Raw genomic sequence first — 24153 nt, 5'->3', positions numbered from 1 at the left:
CTAGTGTAGTCATTCCTTGGCTACAATTTTCCTTTAAGAACAGTACCCAGATGTCTAACATAGTTGCCTAAAAAGAAGCTTCCTGTTTCATCTCATGGGATGCCCCTACTTTAGAAACCTTCACTGAGGTAAGTGAGCAAGTTGACATACTAATAAGACTACGCTTTTTAGCCAACATTTTGGAAAGAGGAAATCATGCTGGGATGTTTTAAAATCTGCTCAGCACTCCCTTGTACCTGGAAAATATCATCTGAGCTAAGCCATGATGATTCTCAATCCCTGTGAAACTAAGTCCAATGCAAAGGATTGGGAAAACAAACGATGGGATAGTGTGCCATATGGCACAGTAAGCTACTAAATGGCATTAGAGACTTCCTGACACAAAAATGGTCAGGATAGAGGTTACTTAATTAAACAGAGGGGCAGACAATAATTTATATAGCATGTACAATCTGATCCCACTTAAAAAGTACATATACATGTATGTATAAGAGAATGAAAACTATGGATGTTAATAGTGTTACAAGGTAGGGAGATACAGGTGATTTTTAATTTTACAATTTTTACCTCTCTGAGTTTCTTTTTTTTCTTTTTTTTTTTCCTCTCTGATTTTCTACATTTAGTTTTATATTAAAAAGCAATTAAAGTTATTATGCAAAAATTAATATATTTAAAAATGCTTTGCAACTAGATGAGGACTGCAAAAAGTAAGGTTTTGTTAATTTATATATTATACCTGCTGGAAGAAAGACCTAACCTTTTTTGGTATGTTCCTTTTTTTTTTACCACATGACTTTTTTGAGAGACAGACATCTCTAAGTTAAGGATCTCTTACAGCTTTATTTATTAGCAAACACTGTCCATTGTTGAAAATTTCTTAAGGATAGAAATTGAACTTAAGCAAAAAGAGTGCCAGTTAAAAGGATACATAATACATGACTCGTCATTTCATTTTATTTATTTATCAGTATCACGTTGGAGGGATTCAGTTAAAAAGGTACTCTTCACTACTAAAGATCAAACAAAAACAAAAATCAAAACCAAAAACCATAAGCTTGCATAGGCAGGTATCTGTGAACTTAAATTTTATCTTTAAGAAAGACCCCTTGAGGCTGATTCAGTGGCACCCCAACATTCAGGTGAGGAACTTCCTAAATGAGTAACATGCATCGACAAGAAAGGAGTAGAGTCTTTGGGAATCTAAGAGCTATGCAAAGAATTAGAAAGAAAGCAGGAAGAGAACTCTAGGTTAAGAGGAAGTGGTAAAAACAAGAAGCAACCGGGTGAGGCGGGGTCAGAAGCTTTCTAGACATGCCAAAGCAAACTGCGTGCAACTGTCATACCCAGTTGCTTCCTCAAGCTACTCCTAAAATGAAAGTACCTTCGGCCAGACATGTGGTTGCTGGATATCGTTTCTTGGAGAGATTTAAAAAAATGAAATCAGGAATGCCTCTCCATTATAAGACCAATTATCTCTGTCATCATTACCAAAATATATTGACCAACTGGCATCTGTATTTAGGTACTGTATCACCATTGTTGAGAACCCGGACTTCTGAGTTAAAGTTCCCTACTCTTTTTAATATTTCAATGACGCCATATTTTATTTCTCAATATGGCCCTTAATCTCACATAAGAAACCCCCCAAACCCCAAATACATTGAATTACAAGGCCTATTTGTAAAGACATGTCTGATTCAGGGAGGGGGGAGAAGCTTGTGTAATTGAACTCACCAAATGTCTAAATTCTACTGAGAGACTCCCGTTAGAAGATTCTTCAATGGACATGGCTTTGACATGAGTTCCACAAAGGACAAATCTTCGATTGCTAGAGAGAAAATCTTAGCTATTTACACGTTCTCAGGTAAAATATATTTATGAGAACAGCAAAAACAATTCTAAAATGAATTTCTTACCTTAGAGTTGAAACGTTCCTGTAAAATCAAGAAGATTCCTTAAAATGAGCTATTTTATAGACCTAGTAAAAACTTTCCTTGATACTTTAGGGGACAGTATAATATAGTCCTAATTTTCATTTCAAGACTTTATAGTAAAATTTTTTAAAGTAAGTCTTCATTGGAGTTCTATTAAATGTTTGAACTTCAAAGTCAAATATTTGAAGTACATTGATATGTAATGTTAGAGAAATACATTTAAAAGTTTGAAATTATTCTATAAAATGAGGAAAGTTCTTTTTTAAAAAAGTCTCACATTTTCATGTTTCAAAATGAAATTAGAACTTACTTGTCAATTGATGCTTTCACCTTTACCTGATAGTTTAGTTCTGGCAATTTTATTAATAGTCTGGAAAGACATATAAATAAAGAATCAGAGGCAAAAATTAAAAGTGCTAAAAAACTTTTTATAATTAAATATTTAAATATATTTATGTCATATATACAATCAAATTTAGGTTATCTCTAGTTATATGTTAGTGTGTTTTTAAAATATCTAATTCTTTACTGAATCACTGTATTGCACACTTGCAACTAATGTAACACTGTATAGTAACTATATTGTAATTAAAATAAAACAAAAACAAGTAAAAATAAAAATGTCCAATTCCTCTTTAGTTTGTCATGTAATTCATATTGACACCAGTCACTTAATATCATATTGACAAAAATTTGGAAAGTATTTTCAGTTGATGTGTGTTGGGTAATACATTGGCTAGGTCAGAAAAATACATACATATATATATATATATATATTTTTTTTTTTGGCTAAAGCTCAAATCTGGGTTAAATGTATAAATACAAGAAAAATTCTTTGCAAATTTATTAATATCACTCCATTTTATTCTCGTATCATTAAAAAACTGTAAGTTTAGAAAACTAAATATTTTGATGATCATTGTTTTATGGTAAAAATACTGAGAAAGATCAGACCTTGGCGGAATGTGAAAAATTCCAATTCAAATGCATTTGCAATGTTTAAATACACTATGAAAATGACAGCAAAAATGTGCATAACTAAAAAAGATCTAACTCCAAGCAAATAAGTGATGAAAGATCAGAGTAATAATTCTTTTAATTTCTTCTGGTGTCAGCTCCTCCTTTATTCTTTTGCTTTCTTCAACTCCTCTGAGTTGTAACCTCTGATAGATCCTCTCTGCAGGTTCAGTCTAATTTCAGAGATACTAATTCAATCACTCATTCACTCACTCCAATCATGCACTCATCCCAAACCCCAATCATTCTCTCAGCATGTATTGAACATCTCATCTAGACCCAGTACAGCCCTAGGTACTAAAGAATTGGTGTAGTGAAGACTGGGGAAGGGAGAAGTGTGGGGACACAGCTATACATCAAAGGAAGAAGTCCAGCTAAATATAGTAGTAGATGGAATATGGAGAATGGTGATAAGCAACTGATGGGCAATGGAGAAATGTAATCATAGATGATAGCCCAAGCAAAAGTGTGGGCAGAATGTGACAAATGTTCCTTAACTATCCTATACAAAGCACAGGATTGGTTTTAGGGTTGGGAATATGATGTGTGTAGTTGTTAGCAGTGAGAGGTAAGAAGGTCATGTGAAGTAAGGATCTTACTTCAGAATCTGATTCACTGGAAGACGGTGATGACTGAAGGGAGTCCTTGTCACCCTTCCCTTAGAAATAGGAGGATGGAATGCTATGGTAGGGAGGGGTTTTAGAGAAAATACTAAGTAAAGGATCATTTATCAAGATGGTGGAGAACAGGGGTACAGGGAAGAAGGACAGGGACCCAACAGAAATGTGGAAGAGGAAAGTGGAAACACTCAAGTCAGGGACTAATTAATGGTCAGTAGCCCTGGCAATTAGTTCAAACAACATGCAAGGCGATGCCCATTCAAGAGGCCTCTTCCACTCAGAACTCTTGGCTAAGCAATCTCTACTCATCTCCCTTTTTGTCCCAGAGAGAATCTTAAACATATCATATAATCTACAGAGGTGTCTCAAGGAAAAGTAGGATGCCCGCCACCCCTCTATCCTATTTCTCTTTAGTGTTACTATCTTCTGGGTTATATAGAGATGTGAGGATGAAGAAGGAACTTTTGAAAGTCATAACATTTTAAAAGAAATTGTCCTCTGGCTTTTGTTCTTGGTTCTTACGTTCTTGCAAAATTCACACAAAGGCAATGACTAAGAATTTCAGGGGACACCTGGGACTCAGTGGTTGAGCATCTGCCTTTAGCTCAGGGAGTGATCTTGGGGTCCCAGATCTAGTCCTGGTCGAGCTCCCTGCGGGAAGCCTGCTTCTCTCTCTGCCTGTGTCTCTGCCTCTCTCTTTGTCTCTCATGAATAAATAAATAAAATCTTAAAAAAAAAAAGAATTTCATGTAAGGTATTTAAAATGCAAATTGAAGAAAAATGCCTTTCCTTTAAAAATGGAGTTCTGAGTTGGTAGATGTTAACTAAGCTTAGTGTAGTAATCATTTTGCAGTTTACAGAAGTCATTACTCTGTTCAGCTTAAACTTCTCAAGTGCTGTATGTCAATACATTTCAATAAAATGGAAATTAATAAAATGAAATAAAAATACAGTTCTAATAGTGATATGTGATCACAGACCCTATCATGCGGCCCTAAATCAATATCTACTGTGTTATCACCACTTCCTGTCCTATCAGAGGTGATTTAGTGATTAGGAATTTAAAAACTTGGGGCCTTGGGGGATTGATGCATGAATGAAAATCTTCAAAAGTTCAAGCTCAAATTCATTATTTTAAAAGTTGTTAAGGAAAATGATATGTTTTGGTTACTCAGCTAATGGAAAGGACCAAATGCATGGACAAAGCAACAATAACATGAAAGTCGTATATCTTTAAATCAGGTACATAGTAAGGATATGTTGAAAATTACAACGCTGAGATTTTTCATAAAAATCCTATAAGCTAGTTGCTGGGTAATCACAGGAGAAGAATGTTATTTTTTGTTTCCTGGGCAAGATATTCAAAGTCTTCCATATTCTGTCCCCAATCTACTCAATTTTGCCTCTCTCTACTTCACATGCTTGCAAAACAGACCCAGGAAGTCATTATTTCTGTAGTCTGGCTCTCTTACAATCCCACTCTCCTTCCCTTTCTGCTCTTCCTGCGAGGTCTTTCCTTAAAGGGGCCACAAGACTTCTCCAGACTCTCCAGTCTTCTCCCAACTGATCTTTTCAGCAATTGATCCCACGATGCCCCATATTGTGATTCCAAGCGTTCATGCTAATGTCCCTCATGTCTTTATATTTACTGTCACATTCTTTACAGGCAGGGCCCTCATATTAACATTTCTGAGAGTATCCACCATAGCTCAGTGCTGGGCATGCAGGAGGCATTTAATATAGAAGAGTTGAATGAAAGGCACTATGGGAGAAATTAGTCTTAATTAAGCAGTGGCCGTGGCCCCACAAACAAATGGAAAGATAGAGCACATGCTGCCTACCTTAGCTTTACAGTGAACTGAATGAGAGTTTTAAGTACCATCGGTCTCTGTGGGTGGGTTGGCATGCATGGCTGTCGTTCAACCACAAATGAGCTAGATTAAAAGGAAATAAAGCACATCATTTGAGAACATTGAAAATATTGTCAGGCTGAAAACCACAGAGAAACAGGATGCTGTCCTCTTAAGAAATCCAAATTTTCTATACTTACAAGCTATTCAAACCTCTGTTAAACTCAAATCTTTCCAAAAGCTTCTCATAAATTATTACTAGGAGATGGAAAAAAATGCCTAAAGATTGTCCCTTAAATAACAGCAGTAAATAATTCTTAATTGTTATTCTTGAGTCGAGAATAAAAGCCTATTTTTATCAAACTAAACATAAAGTAAAAAGTTAATTTCATGTCATCTTTGAACTGGATATTAGAATTTCTGGTACATAGTTGTGTTTTTTTTTTTTTTCTTTAGATGAGCTTATACACATACACATGGCTTCTACCCTTCATATCTTGGATATATACTTGAGAAGTCATTGAAATCTTCTTTTCTAAAATGTTAAAAATGAACTTCAGCTGGAGGTTGTGCTTGGCTTATAGAAAACTGAATCCGTTTTTGGGAAAAGTGATGAATAAATAGCGAAGAGCAGAAATGTTTCTGGAACTCTCTGGAGCCTCAATTCACTTTAACTTGAGGCTCACTGTTTAACACATCCCTACCCTGCTTTGCCTGAACACCAAAACCCCAGCCAGGATATCCTTACAACCCCACGGGATGGAGGCTGCCATGATGCATTTAAATTTACTTACTTCTTAAAAAGGTTGTAGATCAAGAAGGTGACTCTTTCTAGCAGATGTGCTCTTTGCATGGGGATGGGGTCCCCTTCATAGGTCATTTTAGTAGACTGTTCCTCTAATTTCTCCAATTGCCTTCTGAGTTGGAACAGGCTTTCTGCCAACAGTGTAAAGCTATTGAACATCAAATCAAAATCAGCAGATGGTTTCCCCACTTAACACTCTACTGTTTTAACTGTTAACTGCATTAGCAAAAAATAAATTCCTAAATAATTATTCAATTAACAAAATCATTCACTTAATTCCATTAAAGGTTAGTGACAGTTCTTTATGTTTATTTCTCTAATCCCTTCTTTCCTCTGAGATGTATAATACATGGAAAATGTTTTCAATGTTTTGTCATTGATACCTGTAGTAATAAACATCATTTATAAAATTTTGTCAACTTCTGGAACCGAATCCCTTTTAACAGTTGTTTTAAAAGTCTGTTAAACATATATATGGTACTCAATAATGGGTAAAGAAAGAACAAATTTAAAACTTTAAAGATACATGATATGAAGAATGTTGTGTAAGAATACTAAAGAACAAAAACAATATGAAATGGACTCCCTTCCCCAATGTTTTTACAAATCCTAAGTATTAGCCAAAAATTATCTGCCTAGAGAAAGGTATGGGCTTAGAGTGTTACTCACTGTGTGGTGATTTCACCTCGGAAATGGAGGTGGGAACTTGGGCCTGAAGTCTAGGGAAGAGATATTCCGAAGTGGACACCCAAGGGACCATCAACTAGAGAGGAGGCAGGATGTCTGGACAGACTTGTAAGTCCGTCTGACCCTGACAGCAGCTCTTTCTACTTAAAAGTTTACTCCCAAAAAAAAAAAAAAAAAAAAAAAAAAGTTTACTCCCTACATAGTGCTGTGGCGGAAGGATCTGTCAACCCCCCACTGATTGTGGTATAAGCACTGTTATCTACTAGGTTCTTGATTGCTTCCTTTGTTGTTTATTATTTTTATTATTCTATTATACTTTATTATTGTGTATATTACTGTTTATTATCATAGTGAGGTTAGAGAATCAAAGCATCCCTCCAAGGAAAATCAGTATGTTTTAAAAATTGCCCAATTTATTACCGTTTCTGAGAAGTAGCCCTGGCAGGGCAGAGCTTTTAGTGCCAGTGGCCCCAGTTATGATATATTTCCATTATACTGAATTGTAGCCTTTGTTTTTTTAAAAGATTTTATTTATCTATTCATGAGACACACACAGAGAGAGGCAGAGACTTAGGCAGAGGGAGAAGCAGATTCCCTCCGGGGAGCCTCATGTGGGATTCGATCCCAGGACCCCGGGATCACGCCCTAAGCCAAAGGCAGATGCTCAACTCCTTAGCCACCCAGGTGCCCTGAATTGTACCCTTTAAGAGCAATTTTAGATTTCAACTGAACTTTTCCCTTCTTTTTCATTATTTTTTTCTAAGTGTTCTTCCATCAGATAAATTTATTTTGCATTGCTGATGAAAACTTTATCTTTAACTTTTTTTTTTTCCTGCTCCGAACTCCCTTCCTCCCTTCTGCCCCTGCGTCCAGGCCCTTCGCATCCACGGGCCATGCTCCCGAGCTGCTGGCACCCTCCAGCTGGGGCCCTGGGCTGCTCTGACTCATGCACACTTTTATCCCGTGAGATCATTCACCCCAGGAGTCATGGCATTAATTTTCCAGGAGGCCGGCTGACCAGGGATGAAGTTAAAGGACTTGAAATAGCCTGGGGACCCAGCAGGAGCTTGAGAACTAGTTGGTGGATCAGAGTCTTCAGCTGTTTCCCTCATCCAGTTAGGCCTCCCGCCTGACCTTGGGGGAGCAGGCTCGCTTTTTTGTTCGTGTTGCAGTTATAACCCCGACTTTTAAAATACCCAGTGGACGTTGCCAAAGTTAATAAGCCTGCCTTCATCTACCTAATCATTCCAAGCCCTCCAAACCCTTTGTAGCTGTATTTCCCATACACCCTTTACATTTTGCTTATGGGAACTGGGAAGGCGGGTTGCTCCAGGCCCCCTGCACCCCCTAATAAGAGCAGGGCGGGGTGTTGAGCTTCGCCTGTCACATTGCCATCAGGGATGCTTTGCTGCTCCAGAAACATTTCTCTAGCAAACCGTGAGATCCCAGTCATTTGGGGGTTTTTCAGTGAAGGGCAGTTGACCCACACACGGTGTCCGCTGGTTTTCAGGTGCGCGGCATCTGATGGCTTCCACCCCATGTCGGTTCTTGGAGTTGTTGCCTGAATCACAAATGAGAGAGGGGTGCCCGGGGTGCCCGCCTTCCCTCGGGGCGCACACTGATACCACCTGCTGGTGCCACTGCCCCAGGGGGCCGGTGGTGGGGGCTCGAGGGGAGGGCAGCTCGCCCCGGACTCTGGGCACCTGATTCGGGGAGTCCAGGGTGCTGGGAGGCCAGCATTCTGCATTCTCAGCAAGTCACTGACTTTTCTTCTAATACAAGACTTTTTCTTCTAATATAATGGGCAGTATCTGTATATGATTGCATATGTGCATGCATAGGGGATGTCATGTTGAAGTAGCCATCTGAGATTTTTCATTTAAATACAATCACTTCGTTGAAAACACAAAAAGAATGTTTAACTCCAACTTTCTTAAAATACACCTTTAAAAGCTGAGATACCTTTTTTCAAGCTTTTGAAGCTACTGCTTCTTATGTCCTTAGAGAAAGTTGTACTCGTTGCTGGTTTCAAAAATTCATTGGAGTCTTTTAGGGTTAATTTAGTATATGAGAGTACTAAGCAATTCTTATGCCTTCTATAGATTTCTATAGATGCTTTATTTTCCGCCCCAAGGGAATACAATTAAAAATATGTATACAGGGGATCCCTGGGTGGCTCAGAGGTTTAGTGCTGCCTTCTGCCCAGGGTATGATCCTGGAACCCTGGGATCGAGTCCCACGTTGGGCTCCCTGCAGGGAGCCTGCTTCTTCCTCTGCCTGTCTCTGCCTCTCTCTCTATATATGTCTCTCATGAATAAATAAATAAAATCTTAAAAAAAGTACGTATACATCTATTTGTTCTCAACTGTGGAGTTCCCAGCTGCTAATAAACCATCAATAAACTGAATTAATTTATGTTTTGGTCTAAGCCTGCCTTCTCTGGCTGAGCGACACTGAAGTTTTGTACTTCCTGTGGTTTTCTCTAGAAACTAAAGTCAATTTGTTTTACCAGTTTTGAAGCTGGTCGAGCCCATTGTGGAGTGGCCCTCCAATGCAGGCGATCTGTTGTCGCCTCTTCCAGTCCTGCAACTCTTCCATTAGCATGCTGTTCATTAGTAAGTCGGTTTCATTTACTATTTGTGTCATCTTACTGAGGGCTTCCTAAAAACAAAGGTGACTACTGAAAAGATTTTCATGAGATACAACCAACATCACTCATAATTCAATCCGGGAAACAATCTGTCTGACCTGGGGGATAAATGCTTGGTTAAAATCGTCACCAAAAACAAAAAACAAAAACAATAAAATAAAATCCTCACCAAATATTTTATTGGATACTACCTTCTATTTACCATAGCACTGCCCTTTCAAACTATTAAATCATTATAATTAAATGTTACAAAGAAAGAAGCATATGACCACAGTTCACAATCTCAGAACATCTCATAATATCATTTAGTATCATTTAGTACAAAACCAAACACATTGAGTTTGTAACTCTTGTGACAATATTGCATCTTCTAGTCATACATCTTCTGCTTTTTAAAAAGACATACATTAAATTGATGTTCTTATAAATATATGCATTTAAAATGTAGTGCCTAAAGTTGAGCCTCTTTGTGTTAATCTTTTTAGGACTTTATCTGGGTTGAAGGAAGCAGAGTAGAGAAGTATAATTTTTAAAGGCCTAGGGATTAGAAGGTGTGAATTCATATCCCAATTTAGTGACAAGCCAATTGAATTTGGATAAACCACTTAATTTTGCTATACATATAGTACAGATTTGTTATGCACAAAAACACTAGTTCATTTTATTTATTTATTTATTTATTTATTTATTTATTTATTTATTTATTTATGATAGTCACAGAGAGAGAGAGAGAGAGAGGCAGAGACACAGGCAGAGGGAGAAGCAGGCTCCATGCACCGGGAGCCCGATGTGGGATTCAATCCCGGGTCTCCAGGATCACGCCCTGGGCCAAAGGCAGGCGCTAAACCGCTGCGCCACTCAGGGATCCCCACTAGTTCATCTTGATTAAATATTTGCATGTTTAAAATCTGATATCTAACTGTTAAAGCTTATAATGTAGGGTGAAAATAAATTTTACATTTATTTGTGCTCACACAAATTTCTGCACAAAAAAATGAAGCTGAGCTTTTAGAAATAAACACTTGATTTATCAGTGACTGCTCAAATTTCAATTGCATTTATTTTCAAGGAGATAGAGAAAGTTGAAATAGAAATGTTTCTCCTCTTTTAAAATATTTCATTGAGCCACAAAAAATTTCCTTTCCTTGAAAGGAGATTAGATTGAACGTGTTCAGTTGTCAATGAACTACCCTGCAATCTATGAAATTATTTAGCATGAGGCCATTTTTCAGAGTGGAAACTGGTAAAATTTTTCTAGTAAAATTTTAGTAGCCATCAAGTAATATTTTAATTGTACATGTGTAGCAGAACCCACATCAACATATTAAGTACAGAAACTAAAACAGTCACGTCTGAGATTGTGGTAAATAAAAACTGGGTAAAATGTTCTCCTTGGAATTAATGGTAGCTACAGTGAATGTACTGCATAAACAAGATAAACTCTACAGAGGGCCAGCTTTGTAAACTTAGGAAGAGAAGCATGGCAAACAGGATGGCACTCTTCCTAGAAACATTGCCATTTATTCATTCAGCTCAAATAGAACTGAATGAATCCAAAAGCTTGACTCTTTTCAGTAGGAGCAGCAAATATAGGAAAAGGAGAAAGATAGGCAAAAGGTCAAATTAAAGTTCTTCACTAACCTTTCTCTTGAAGTCGAGACTGTTAAGCATTTCTTGCAGAGTCAAAACTTCCTGATTCATTAGGGCGTTGTTCTTGTCCCCCTGATCTGTGAAGGAAAAGAGATAAGATGTAGAGTCTTCTCCAAGGCAAAGCTCTCTGTCCGTCTGCTGCAACCCCATCCTTAAATCCTAAACTACAAGAGCCTAAATACGGCCTTTGGAGATGAGCTTGAGAGTAAGTCCCTATCTGCTCATTTGCCAGGAAAGATCACTTCCAAGCAAGCCAGGGAGGAGCTTTCTACCTTACAGACCTTGACACAAGACCATTCTTCACACCATGGTTTTTTCTGGGATGGGGACAGAGGTAAAAATATTTTTGAAATGCACTCCTTTTTAGATACTTCTACGTTGATGACAACCCTTAATGGGATGGCCCAAGTAGGAAAGGAAAGGAGCCTGTCTTTGTGCCTATTACTAAATCATATTTGACTCCTGCTGACCCCTTTACCCACGTGTTCCCACTCTACTTTTTATCCAGGAATTACGGAAAACTGCCTGGAAGGATCACAGTTTTATCTACTTAGTCTCATGAATTAATAAAGACTAAATCCTTTGCTTTCCTTTTTTTTTTTTTTTCCTTTGCAAAATGGGCTGGCCTCACAATAAAACTAGAAGTACAAAGTAAGAAAAATTTCTGACTGATAAAACCCCAAATAGTTTATCTTCTTAAATGGGAGACGTGCAATAAACGGTATATTATTTAACTTGAACATTTAACTTTATTGGTTTATAGCAAGTGATTGTCTATACCAACCACTGCTGTCTAGGAGTGTCCTGCAACTCTGAATATTTTAAGTATCATTTCACTGAAGTCAATACATCCTGAAGGGGCCAGGAGAACAAATCATTCCTAATCTATGCCAAACAAGATTCCTATCCTAACATCCCCGCTTTTAAATCTGAGATGAAAGTTAATCATCCATTTCCTTCCAGATAAATCCTAAACTAACATTTCAACGATTAAAGACGCTTCTGTAAATAAAAGATTTCTATCCAGTTTGTTTTTTTAATTATTTTAAAATAATTTTAGAATTACAAAAGAGTTGCAAAAATAGTTCCCATTTGTCCTTTATCCAGCTTCCTTTAATTTCTTACAGAAGCATAGCACAATTATCGAAGCCAGTGAATTAACATTGGTACAACCCTATTAACTAATCTAGACTAATTGGAATTTCTCTGTTGTCCCACTAATGGCAACAAACTTCAAATGATCAATCCTGTTACTTGTAAATTGTAGGCCTTGTAAATATTCTCATTCTTCCTTTCCATTACTTTTTTCTCTTTCTTTCCATTTAAAAAAGCTCCATCTAATTGTAAACAAACTCAATGTTCAACCACAAAAAGACAAATAATTGCAGTGTCATTTTGTCATTTATACAATTACTGAAATTATGTCTGAACATTTTTTATGATTTGGGAAAATACTTAATACTTTAGAATGCAATACACAAAACTATGTAAAGGATTATCTCAAATTTTTTTTGCAACTAGATATATATGTATTTGAACATATAGGGAAAAAGCTGGAAGGAGATAAACTAACATTTTGACAGCGTTTATCTGGAATTTTAGTGGAATTTTGTGTGACTTTATTTTTTAATGCTTTTGTCTATTTTCCAAATTTCCTACAGTGAATCACATTTCTACTTACAATTTTTTAAATTATTATTATTTATTAAAGGATGCTCTACGCCAGTGTGGGGCTTAAACTCATGAACCTGAGATCAAGAATTGTGGGCTCTATTGACTGAACCAGCCAGGCGCCTCACATTTCTATTTACAATCTTAAAAATTATATTAAAAAACTCACCTAGGGATGACATTAGTAATTTCCTGATCATACTAGGCAACTATCATTACTTCCGTTGGGCATGATAATGATATTTTGATTCTATAGGAGAATGTTTTTAGGTTTTGAAGATGCGTGCCAAAGTAGGAGTGACTTCTCATGAGCTTTATAATTTATTTTAAATTGGTTGGTAATATGTATATGTATATATATTTATATTTATATTTATATTGAGAGAAAAGGAGGACTCACAATACTCCTGCACTATCTCTTCAAAACAAAAACAAATGCACTTCACTTAGAGAAGTAGGTCAATTTATCAATTTTGTCAGTGAAGAGGAAATTCTAGTCATGTTGTCTTTATGTCCCTAAGTAGAATTATAGACAAAATAAAAGCTTACCCATTGTCTGGATTGTTTTATACCTGTAGTCAAATTCATCTTGTAGGTCTTCTAAATATTTGGTGTCTTGTTCTGTCATCTTTTTGCAAAAGAAAACATACTCTGTTCTAATTAAGCATGTCAGTGAAACATCATCATCAGTAATTCTTTTTCTTAAAAAAAGATTTTATTTATTTATTCATGACAGACACAAAGACAGAGGCAGAGACACAGGCAGAGGGAGAAGCAGGCTCCCCATGGGGAGCCTGACACGGGTCTCGGTCCTGGGAGCCCGGGGTCATGCCTGGAGCCTAAGGCAGATGCTCAACCACTGAGCCACCCGGGCGTCCCCATCAGTATTTCAAAATGCACGGTTTGGCGCTTCCAGCCTCCCATCACATCCTGGCCTAACTGTATAGAAACTACATTTCTAAAGAGCTATGCCCATGAAGGTTGACTAGCACTAGAAGAACCATACTAAATTTGCTCTTCCATTTGCTTTTCCTGATTATTTGGAAATCTTTCAGCATCTTGCCTCTTATGTGTCATTTGGTACTAAATGAGAAATCTCATTAGAGATTACTAATATCTTTTGTTGCTTGAGAATATGGATACGTTTTCCCTTTGAGTTCCATATAACTGTATTAATGTACCAACTATCTTCTCACTTAAAGTCTCTATTCTAGTCTGCTGTAGTTTATGGCAATTCAGTCTACGTTTTTCCTCCCTATTTCTTAGAAAAATATCTATATGCTTCCTCTACGTGTCCTGTCTGTTTCTGTTTTGAGATTTCAATTTGCTCTTCTCCAGACCCAGTGTTCTCTCTGTGTTCAGACATAACAGACATTAAGTGCCAAGATCTGGGCTAAAGGCTTTTCTTCTATCACCTCATGTAGTCCTCACAACAATCCTGTGCTGGGGGTCACCCTCACTTTTACAGATGAAGATAGAGACTTACGGATGCAAAGGTTTAGAGGCCTCAGGTTTGGTGGAGTAGGCCCAGTCTCCAGTAAATTGAATCTGAAAAGCTCCCCTCAAAGAAATCGTTCATAATATGAACATAGTGTGTGAGAGATACTGATTATCAAATTGCCCTACGATTTCTGTATGGACTAACTTTGGGTCTATAAGAAAAAGGTGCACAGCTAGATGTATGGGGGTGGTGGCGAGCCTTGCTAGGGGCCTATGAGATCACTTACCTGCACGCTATTTTTAATGGCAGCTACTTTGTGCTCCACATTCCTCTGCCTTTCTGAAACTGAAGAACTTTGTAAAGATTTCTCCAGAGGTCCCTGGAAAAAGAATGTCTTAATATTTCAATGATGCTAATAAAAGAAGTTTATGATAAATGTAGTATACCTTGAACTGAGGTTTGAATTCATATGATATGGAATACCATACAGCCATTAAAAAGTATACTTTAGAAAAATATTTAATGACATTTAAAGTGGAATTAAGTTGTTAAGAAATAGAGCAAATTATAAAAACATATATTTATGAACCATCTTCCATATATATACATATGTGTATGTATAAATATATGGATATATGTCTAGACAAGTAAACTCAAGTACATATGACTGGAAGAACATACATACCAAAACATTATCATTATGTAAGTGAAATTACAGATGATTTTATGGCTTAGCCTTCTTTTCTTAATTTTCTATACCAGACCTATGTTACTTTTGTAATTCTATAAAATGAATACACGTAATTTAAAAATGAGCATAGTGAAACTACATTAGACTGGACTTAAATTCAGGATTAGGGATGTTGAATCTGCTAGAATGAGACTTACTTTTACAACTGGAACTGGAACAAAGGGAGTTTACCAAAGAATATTTTAAAATGTTAGTCTGGTTAAATAGAAACTCTAACCAACTCTTCCAAGCACCATTTCTTGGTCATTCAAATAATCTAACATTGAGTGTTTTTAGATATAGAGACACTGACTGTGTCCTTAGGTATCAAGCTACATCGATACCCAGATGAGAGTTAGAAAGTCGGCAACCCCTCTACCTTAGAGTTCAGTGAGGAGCTCTGCATGGTTAGAAAGGCGGACGACTTGACTGAGCAAATCAGTGAAAGACCCTCAAGTAGAAACAATGTGCTTGGCGGTCAATCAAATGTTCTTTCAACTACACCACACTCTTCAGATTGGAAAAAATATAAAATCCCTCTCTCTTATTTCATATATATATATATATTTCCACATATTTGTGTATTGGTTTGAAGGTTTGAAAATCACAAACCATTGCTTCTCTTGTGGTAGCATGTGGTACTGGCAGATTATTTGTAGCTTCTAATTTGACTGCTATCTGACATTTGAAGACACCACACACACACACACACACACACACACACACACACTCTCTCTCTCTCTCTCTCTCTCTCAAATGACTGGAGATAAGAGGATATATGTGAGAATATCACATATTAGTAGTAACAGCATCTTAATTTTTACCTAAAAAGCACTAAATCAAACTATCTTTATTATAGAAGCACTATACTTTAGAATTTAAATCAAATAAAAATGATACGATCCTTCACCTAAAAAAATGAAGAACAAATTGTTAAAATTTCATACTTCTCCAAAAACAATCACAACCTGACATAACTAAGCCTAAAGATTTTTAACAGCTAAAAAAAAAAAGATATTTTCTTGGACCTTTAAAAATAAATATAGTGGTGTGATCTGCTAAATTATGGAGGACTTCATCTGAAAAATCGATTACTTACATACTCTTTCCTTTTTATAAGGATTAACTGAAAAAGTATTACCCAAAACTTCAATGATTCATCTATTTGTCTTTAATGGGGGCTCTGAATTCATTTAGGATAGTGTGACAACATATAATCTAAAATATGGCAGGGTAAAATACATTGAAACAATCAACAAGCAAGTATTTATGGAATTTCTATAAGATAACATTTTGGGTGTGGAGTAGTTTTGGACTTGTGGGGTAGGAAATCAGAAGCCATGGAAGGTTTTGAGCAAGGTCATTCCCCGAGGATAAACATGCTGAGGGAAACAAAGTCCAAATTGTAGTTAGGAATTCAGCTAGGGGGAAGTTAACTATATATGTTATTTTAAGACCATGGACCAAGAGTGTGACCAATGGAAACAGAAGAATGTATAGATAGGATTCCAGAAACAAACTCTAGAAAGACTTGGTAATTATCTCAGGATGAAGGGAGAGAAAAGGAATTACTCAGAGATGATCCTAAGACCTTGACTCCAAGTGCTTGGAAGGATGGAGGCACCATTAACATAGGTAGAAGGAGCTGGCTGGGAAGAAAAGAATGTTTCAAAAAAATTGAGTTCAGGGTCATAACAAGACCACAAGTTCAGAAAATATTACCTGAACAGGCATGTTGGCTGCAGCCAATATTCTCCTCTCTTCCCTTAAACAATTTGAAATGACCACAGCTACATGCATTGGATTTCCATGAAATTTTCCCTGAAGAAAAGTGAGCAAAAACAAACATAAAAGCTCAACTATATACATCATAGGAGAACATCACTACTTACAAATCAAAAATAATCTCCCAATAAATATATGAAATTATTTGGGACTTTTTCCACAATCCACTCTAAAGCCACAGAAACCTGTATTGGGAATGAAACTCCTATGTAGCATATTGCTCTCTCTTCAAAAATCATTTTAGTAATTAAAAATAATTCTTGAACACCTCTGTAGGAAAGGCCCTGAACACACACCCAAGAAGATCCATTTATTTAGGGTAAGTTTTAGGTAAAAGAGTTGCTTCTTTGCAAATTATGAACCAGGGTGGCCCCAGCTGTCCACTTGTTCGCTTTGTACTTTATGGTATGCTTAAAGCACTCTTTCAGCCCCTCTTTGGTGGTGTTCATGTTGACTAGCTTTTAACTACGTGAATTTGCTGGAATAAGACTATCACACATTTCAGGAATTATATTTTTATCACATCAAGGCATATACATTTTTTATCACCCCTAAGGATGCTGCACTGGCAGCCCATGGGTTTAATTCAGCCACTAGATATGCTGCGTAAGTTAAATATCATAACCCCTTCAGAAGGAGCATGTCCACCCACAGCTGCCATCGTGCCCACCACTGAGTAACCCAGGCACTAATTTACCTACCTGCCAGGACCCTGTAGGTATTTGAGTTTTCTGAGTTTATAGGACTAATTCCAACAATACCATCATTTTAGTCAGTAGTGTTAAACTTCTTTATCAATAGACCTTTTCCAAACCAGGGTTAACAGGAGCTTAATAAATGTAGACAAATACACTATTTAGTTTCCCTCTACCCTCCTTTCTGAAGGACATGCTAATTATCTCTGAAATGGTCAAAAGGGTCGATAACTGAAAAAATAAAGTAACAATCCATAAAGTGGAAAATTAACAATTAATCAAAAGGAAGATTATACAGATTGAACAAACTAAAGGGTCTTTCAATGGAAGCAATGAGGTTGTAAACATTTTTATGACCTTCACTGCTGCCACAATTTTCTTAGATGATGCACATTCATTAGGACTTGTATTTGTAAAACTAGGGTAAATACCAAGTTCCTGAGTTCCTACTCTTCCATATTCTACAGCCTTCAAAACTCTTTTTTTCCCTCTTAAGTCAGAGAGCTCCAAAAGAAAAAACAGACGTGAATTGACAGAAGCTCATGAGGTAAAGAAATCCAAATGATCCTATTTATTGAGCAGATACACCAAATTTCCCATTTCTGCATGCTGACAATTTCAGATTCTGTCTCGTTGGAATTTGTTCCTGTTGTTAATTCTCTGATCTACTGGTGTTTTCCATATACCTTCCTATCAACTTCCCAAGAAAAACGTTTCCTCATTTTGCCTTTATTTTAAAATACTCCATTGTTAAAAATAAATGGCTTCTTCTAGGGCTCCTTTGGAGGCTCTGTTGCTCACATAAACTTGAAAACTCCTCTTCCTGTCCAAGAGCTGGAGTTCCTCTAAGACCCCGAAAATCACCATTATTCGTCCTTGTGTTTCTCACCATTATAGGAGCTTTTCCATGATCATTCAGATATTTTCTTTCAATGCTTCTCAGCCTCATTGTGCACATTTTCATTTTCCTTTCCTACTTGCACTGTTTACCTTCCCTTTGATTCAGCTTTTCCTCATGCACAGGAGCACCACTGTGTTCATCTAAGCTATCTTTTCACTTCCTTTTTGCATTTTCCTGACTTAGTCCCTTACACTTAAATGTACGAGACAAAAACTTCTTAAGGAAAATTGATCATTACAGATTAAAAACCAAATTGGTGCTTTTTATTTTTGTAAATATCAAAGATGTACTCATGTTCACCTTTCAGTTATCACGTATATGGACCTCAAAAAAAAAAAAAAAAGGCAACCAAAATCAAAACCAAACCAAAGCAAACCAAAACAACACCCTTGAGTGTATGTTGGTGGGAGGAAGAGAATGTCAGAGAGAGAAAAACTGCACATTTTGTGTGTCTGTCTCATGTATGGTTAGTACATTGGTGATTTATCTTTTCCCAAGAGGCAGTGTATGGAAGTTTTTAAGTGAAGTCAAACTTATTAATTATTCCATTTATAGTTAATGCTTTTTATGACTTATGAAATCTTGCCCTAACCTGCAGTCATGGAGCTTTTTTCCTCTGTTAAGCCTTTATAATGTTGTCTTTCGTTGTAATTCGCTTGGAGTTTGTTAATAATATGAGGTCCTTTTCACACTTTTCTTTTTTTTTCACATTTTTCTATACAGATACTCAGTTCTAAGAGTATTTATTGAACATTCTGCTTTTTCACCATGCTCTATTGGGCCAGTTCTTTCATAAATCATGTGTCCACGCGTGGATGTGTTTGCTTCTGAACTTCACTCCATCTTAGAATTCTATCTCTGTTTTGTCAACAGCTTATTTTAAATATTAGAGCTTTATAATAAGTTTTGAAGTCAAGGAGAATAGCTTTCTTTGCATGTCCCTATAAATTTTGAGAACTACCTTGTCAACCTGCACACATATAGCCACGTTGAGAATTTGAATGGCATGGTATCTTTAGATACATTTGGGAGACTTAGCATTCTTTATAATTATGTTCTAATCTATTTATTTGGGTCTTCTTTAATGCCTCTCTATTAAGCATTATAATTATCTATAGGGATCTTACCTATTTTTTATTAGGTTTATTTCCATATAATTGGTATTTTGATAACAGAATAAATGTTATCTTTCTTTCCCAATTGTTTTTGCTGCATGTAGAAATATATTTGACTTCCATTTATTGATTTTGAAACTATCAACTTTGCTAAACTCTTGACTCTAATAATGAGTTTTTTTTTTTAAGATTTATTTATTCATGAGAGACACAGAGAGAGGCAGAGACACAGGCAGAGGGAGAAGCAGGCTCCATGCAGGGAGCCCGACATGGGACTCGATCCCAGGACTCCAGGATCATGCCCTGGGCTGAAGGCAGGCGCTTAACCTCTGAGCCATCCAGGTGTCCCTAATAATGAGTTTTTAATATCTCTTAACAATTCTAACAATTTATATGTAGACTATCTTGAATTTTCTATATACACAAATCATATCTTGTATGAATATTGATAACATTTTTCTCCCTTTTCTAACATCTAACTTGCATCAGAAATTTTACCTTCATCCTAAGTCTTATTTAGAAATGTATTGGTTAATTTCCAAACATAAGGGTTTTCTACTTATCTGTTTTTTAACTGATTTTTTTAAAAAGCTTTTTATTTTATTTTATTTTTTTATTTGAAGGAGAGAGAGCATGCAAGTGGGGGGTTAAGAGCAGAGGGAGAGAGAGAGAGAATCTTAAGCAGGCTCCATGCCCAGCATGGAGCCCAATGTGGGGCTCCATCTCAAGACTCAGAGATCATGACCTGAGCAGAAACCAAGAGTCAGATGCTTAACCAACTGAGCAACCCAGGTGCCCCTTAACTGTTTTTTTTTTTTAATAGATTTATTATTTTTTTAAAATTTATTTATCATAGTCAGAGAGAGAGAGAGAGAGAGAGAGAGGCAGAGACATAGGCAGAGGGAGAAGCAGGCTGCAAGCACCGGGAGCCCGATGTGGGATTCGATCCCAGGTCTCCAGGATCGAGCCCTGGGCCAAAGGCAGGCGCCAAACTGCTGCGCCACCCAGGGATTCCCTTTTTTAATAGATTTAAAAATTCTAATCAGAGATTATGTTCTGAGTGACTTCAGCCACTTAGAATTTGCTGAGAATTGCTTTGTGGCCCAGCAGATGGACCTCTTGTAAGCTTGTGGAGAAGCAGTTGTTCAGTGCAAAATGTCTTCTACAGGATCATTAACCCCAGTTTGTTCATTGCTTTGTTCAAATTTCTGCATCCTTGTGGATTTTTTTCCCTAGTTAATTTTATCAGTTATTGAAAGAGGCACATTAAAATCTATTCTGTGGATTTTTCTCCTTGTGGTGCTGTCATACACATTCAGACTTATATATTACAAGTGAGTCAAACCTTCCATTTCTGTGAACTGAACTTTAATGATGCTCTTAGCTTTGAAACAAAAATATAAACTATGACATAATGCTTTTTTATCACTTGGAATTTTTATTTCATACTTATGGAAAGAACTGGATTTATTTCTACAGAGATATAATACTTAAAATCACATATCAGGGGCATCTGGGGGGCTCAGTGGTTGAGCAGCTGCCTTTGGCTCAGGGTGTGATCCCTGGGTCCTGGGATGGACTCCCACTTCGGGCTCCCCACATGGAGCCTGCTTCTCCTTCTGCCTATGTCTCTGCCTCTCTCTCTCTCTCTGTGTGTCTCATGAATAAATAAATAAATCTTTAAAATTTTTTTTTAAAAAATCACATATCAGTACTGTGTATTACAAAAAGGGTAAATACATATGAAGTAAATTGGTTAATGCATTCCAAAACCTCTTCACATATTTAGAATTAAAATTTTTTGAATCTCTTCAACTTAGAGTCTTTGGCATTCATATTTTTCAATAAAATAATGTCCTCTAGGATGTCAAGAATGTCGGTGATGCAGCATTTCTTTAAAGTGTGCACAACTGGGGATCCCTGGGTGGCTCAGTGGTTTGGGGCCTGCCTTCGGCCCAGGGCGTGATCCTGGAGTCCCGGGACTGAGTCCTGCATCGGGCTCCCGGCATGGAGCCCGCTTATCCCTCTGCCTGTGTCTCTGCCTCTCTCTCTCTCTTTCTCTCTATCATAAATAAATTTTAAAAAATCTTTAAAGTGTGCACAACTACTGTCTCCATTCTGTAAATTTTGATGCTGGCACTTTCTTGATCTTATCAGAAGTTCTTAGTAGAAAATTTTCAGACAAGAACGAGGACTCAGATTCACAATCCGTCTGCAAATGGTCCTTATATGGTTTGTTGACAGAAACACTGAGGGATCATAGTGGCCTATCATGCCATCATGATTAACAACCATATCATTATACTTTTAGATGAAATTATTATTTAAGTGTTCAGAAATATGTCCATAAAATCACTGAGGACCAGAATATAGAGTAGGTTCCTGGGAGTCTATTCCAGAAGCCTTCTAACCAGTCCTCTATCAGCTCAACCACTACCCGTACTCTTTGGATCCACTCCTAATAATATCTTTGAAGAAGTTCTTATTCTTAGACATTGTTTAAATTAAATTAAATATGGCAGTAACTTCAGCAATTGGCAGTTATAAGATTACAGGGACATACTGCTTGCCATAACTCAAACTCAGACTCGAAAGATCCTTTTGTGTTGACAGTGTAATATTAAGTCTCATCAAAGAAAACAAATTCCCATCCCAGGCATTACCTATTTGATTAAGCACATATTTAACTTTTTCCTTCATGGCATAGTGGAAGTTAAATGCATTCTGTTCCAAATCAGGAGGAAGTTTCTGACAAATAGATATCATACATCTTACACATAGTTCCTTGCAACACATGATTCATTTACTCAAGTTTCCTATTGCACGGAGATTTCATTCACCTATTGTGAGGAATCTGGCAATTTCTCTTGCCACTACTGCTTTGTGTATGATAGGCAATCCTTTTGCATGAATCTCAGTAATAAAATATAACACAATTTCTTCTGCCTGTGTGCATCTTTCTTCCTTTCTTACATCCTATAAAGGACTTTACTGTTCCTTTCCATGAAAATATGGAATTTAGGATCATCCATCCAATGACAAATAATTTGCTTAACAAATATCAAATTTATACCCTGTTGATTTGTTCCCATCCCATTCTGCATACATGATAGCTTTTCGTTTCAGTCTTAAATCAGTATTATATTGATGACACTTTAAACAGCAATTAAACTCAACATATGCTACGCCGACAGTGCACATTATTCAACCGAAGTGACAACACAAATAGCTGTGACCCAATTTCACATCATAGGCAACAACAATGACATTGCATTTGTCACCTGACAACAATAAGTAAGAGATGCTATTGATTAGAAGAAGCATTTTCATTTCAGAGATTAAAATGCTAAAAAAGATGTCTTAGAATTGATAAATAAGCTGTTTTATTCTTTTTTTGCTACTTTATGCTAACTTCTTTGGCTTTCCTTCAAATTCTTCTCCTGCCCTTCCATCTGATTTCTAATTTTGACTTGTCACTTAGTGACTAGTTCATCTGTTTTTTTCTCCCAAATGGTCCAAGGAGTACCAGAATCAGAGGTAAAGGATATGAGAAGTCTTGCTCAAAATAATCTCCTCCACTCAGGTGGCACAGAATCAGATTTTGCAACTAGACATTCACTCTTCTGAGTTATTTCTCCAAGGGTCCCCTTTAAAATGCAAACACATGAGGAACAGTCAACACTATATTTAATTAATTTCCTCTGCACTGTGCAAGAATGATCAGATGTTGCTTTCTGGCTGCCGGGACTTGGCAACTGCAGGATGAAAGTGATGGGTCCCAGGACAAATTTCAGAGGAGTCTTGAATGAGGGAGTCAATAGTAGTCAATGGGGACGTGGGATTCTGAAGAAACATGTAACCAACAAAAAGTGTACAAAAAGTGTAATTGGGAGTTGATCCCAAAAACACAGTTATGGGAGGGAGGATAAGTGAGACGAAGAAAAGAAGGCATCCAATAGAGGGGGTGTTATCAAGTCATTGTCTAACATGGGCTGGGAGGCAGTGTAGAACATGTGACAGAGCTATCAATCCAAGGGTTTTGGGAAATGGAGTATGTTTACACCAACTGTAGTCTTCATTAGCCCTGAAGCAAAAGAAATGTAGATGCTGGCATTTCAGAACATTGAACGAAAATGATGAGGCCCAAGGGGATATAGGAGGGCACCCCCTGCCTCTGCTACACCAGCTCTTCTCCCCACAGGTGACTTCTCATTGTTTTTAACTACTCACAACCATACTACACCGAAATGTTGACACTTCTTCTTTTATGGTGTCTCTGGGATGTGACACAGTCGTCTCCAATTACGGAGTAAAATGTTTTCATTCACATTTTTATTGGCAATATGCACACTTCTGGTTGCCAATTAGCTCTCTCCCCTTTTATCCTCCCAAATACTGCTGTTTGATTATTTTTATCCTTGCCCAAAACACACTGGCCAGTTTCTACTTGACAATATGCTCTCTCAGCATCAGCCTTTTACTATTTCTTTCCCTTTATTCTGAGCACATGATTTTTCATAATGGTTTCTACCTAGTATTTCCTCATGAGAATCATAAGAGCAAGTCTAGGATGGGGAAAAACCCAGTAATTTGAGCAAGAGC

At 36.9% G+C, this 24153-nt stretch overlaps 1 protein-coding gene across 4 annotated transcripts in view; it reads right to left on the bottom strand.

Moving 5' to 3' along the window:
- The window catches only part of STAT4 (signal transducer and activator of transcription 4), a 112310-nt gene that overhangs the window by 24953 nt on the left and 63204 nt on the right, over nucleotides 1–24153 (bottom strand). For all 4 annotated transcript variants that reach the window (XM_072742825.1, XM_072742823.1, XM_026002642.2 and 1 more), the window contains exons 4-13: nucleotides 16778–16876; nucleotides 14612–14704; nucleotides 13434–13512; nucleotides 11205–11290; nucleotides 9423–9574; nucleotides 6216–6374; nucleotides 5413–5505; nucleotides 2245–2304; nucleotides 1917–1934; nucleotides 1735–1828 (exon numbers count right to left, since the gene is read on the bottom strand). In XM_072742825.1, coding sequence (XP_072598926.1) covers nucleotides 1735–1828; nucleotides 1917–1934; nucleotides 2245–2304; nucleotides 5413–5505; nucleotides 6216–6374; nucleotides 9423–9574; nucleotides 11205–11290; nucleotides 13434–13512; nucleotides 14612–14704; nucleotides 16778–16876 — 933 coding nt within the window. The remainder of the gene's footprint in view (nucleotides 1–1734; nucleotides 1829–1916; nucleotides 1935–2244; nucleotides 2305–5412; nucleotides 5506–6215; nucleotides 6375–9422; nucleotides 9575–11204; nucleotides 11291–13433; nucleotides 13513–14611; nucleotides 14705–16777; nucleotides 16877–24153) is intronic.

Source organism: Vulpes vulpes, chromosome 16 (assembly GCF_048418805.1).
Source record: "Vulpes vulpes isolate BD-2025 chromosome 16, VulVul3, whole genome shotgun sequence".
NCBI classification, from domain to species: Eukaryota; Metazoa; Chordata; class Mammalia; order Carnivora; family Canidae; genus Vulpes; species Vulpes vulpes.
This window is presented reverse-complemented; position numbering and strand designations above follow the sequence as displayed.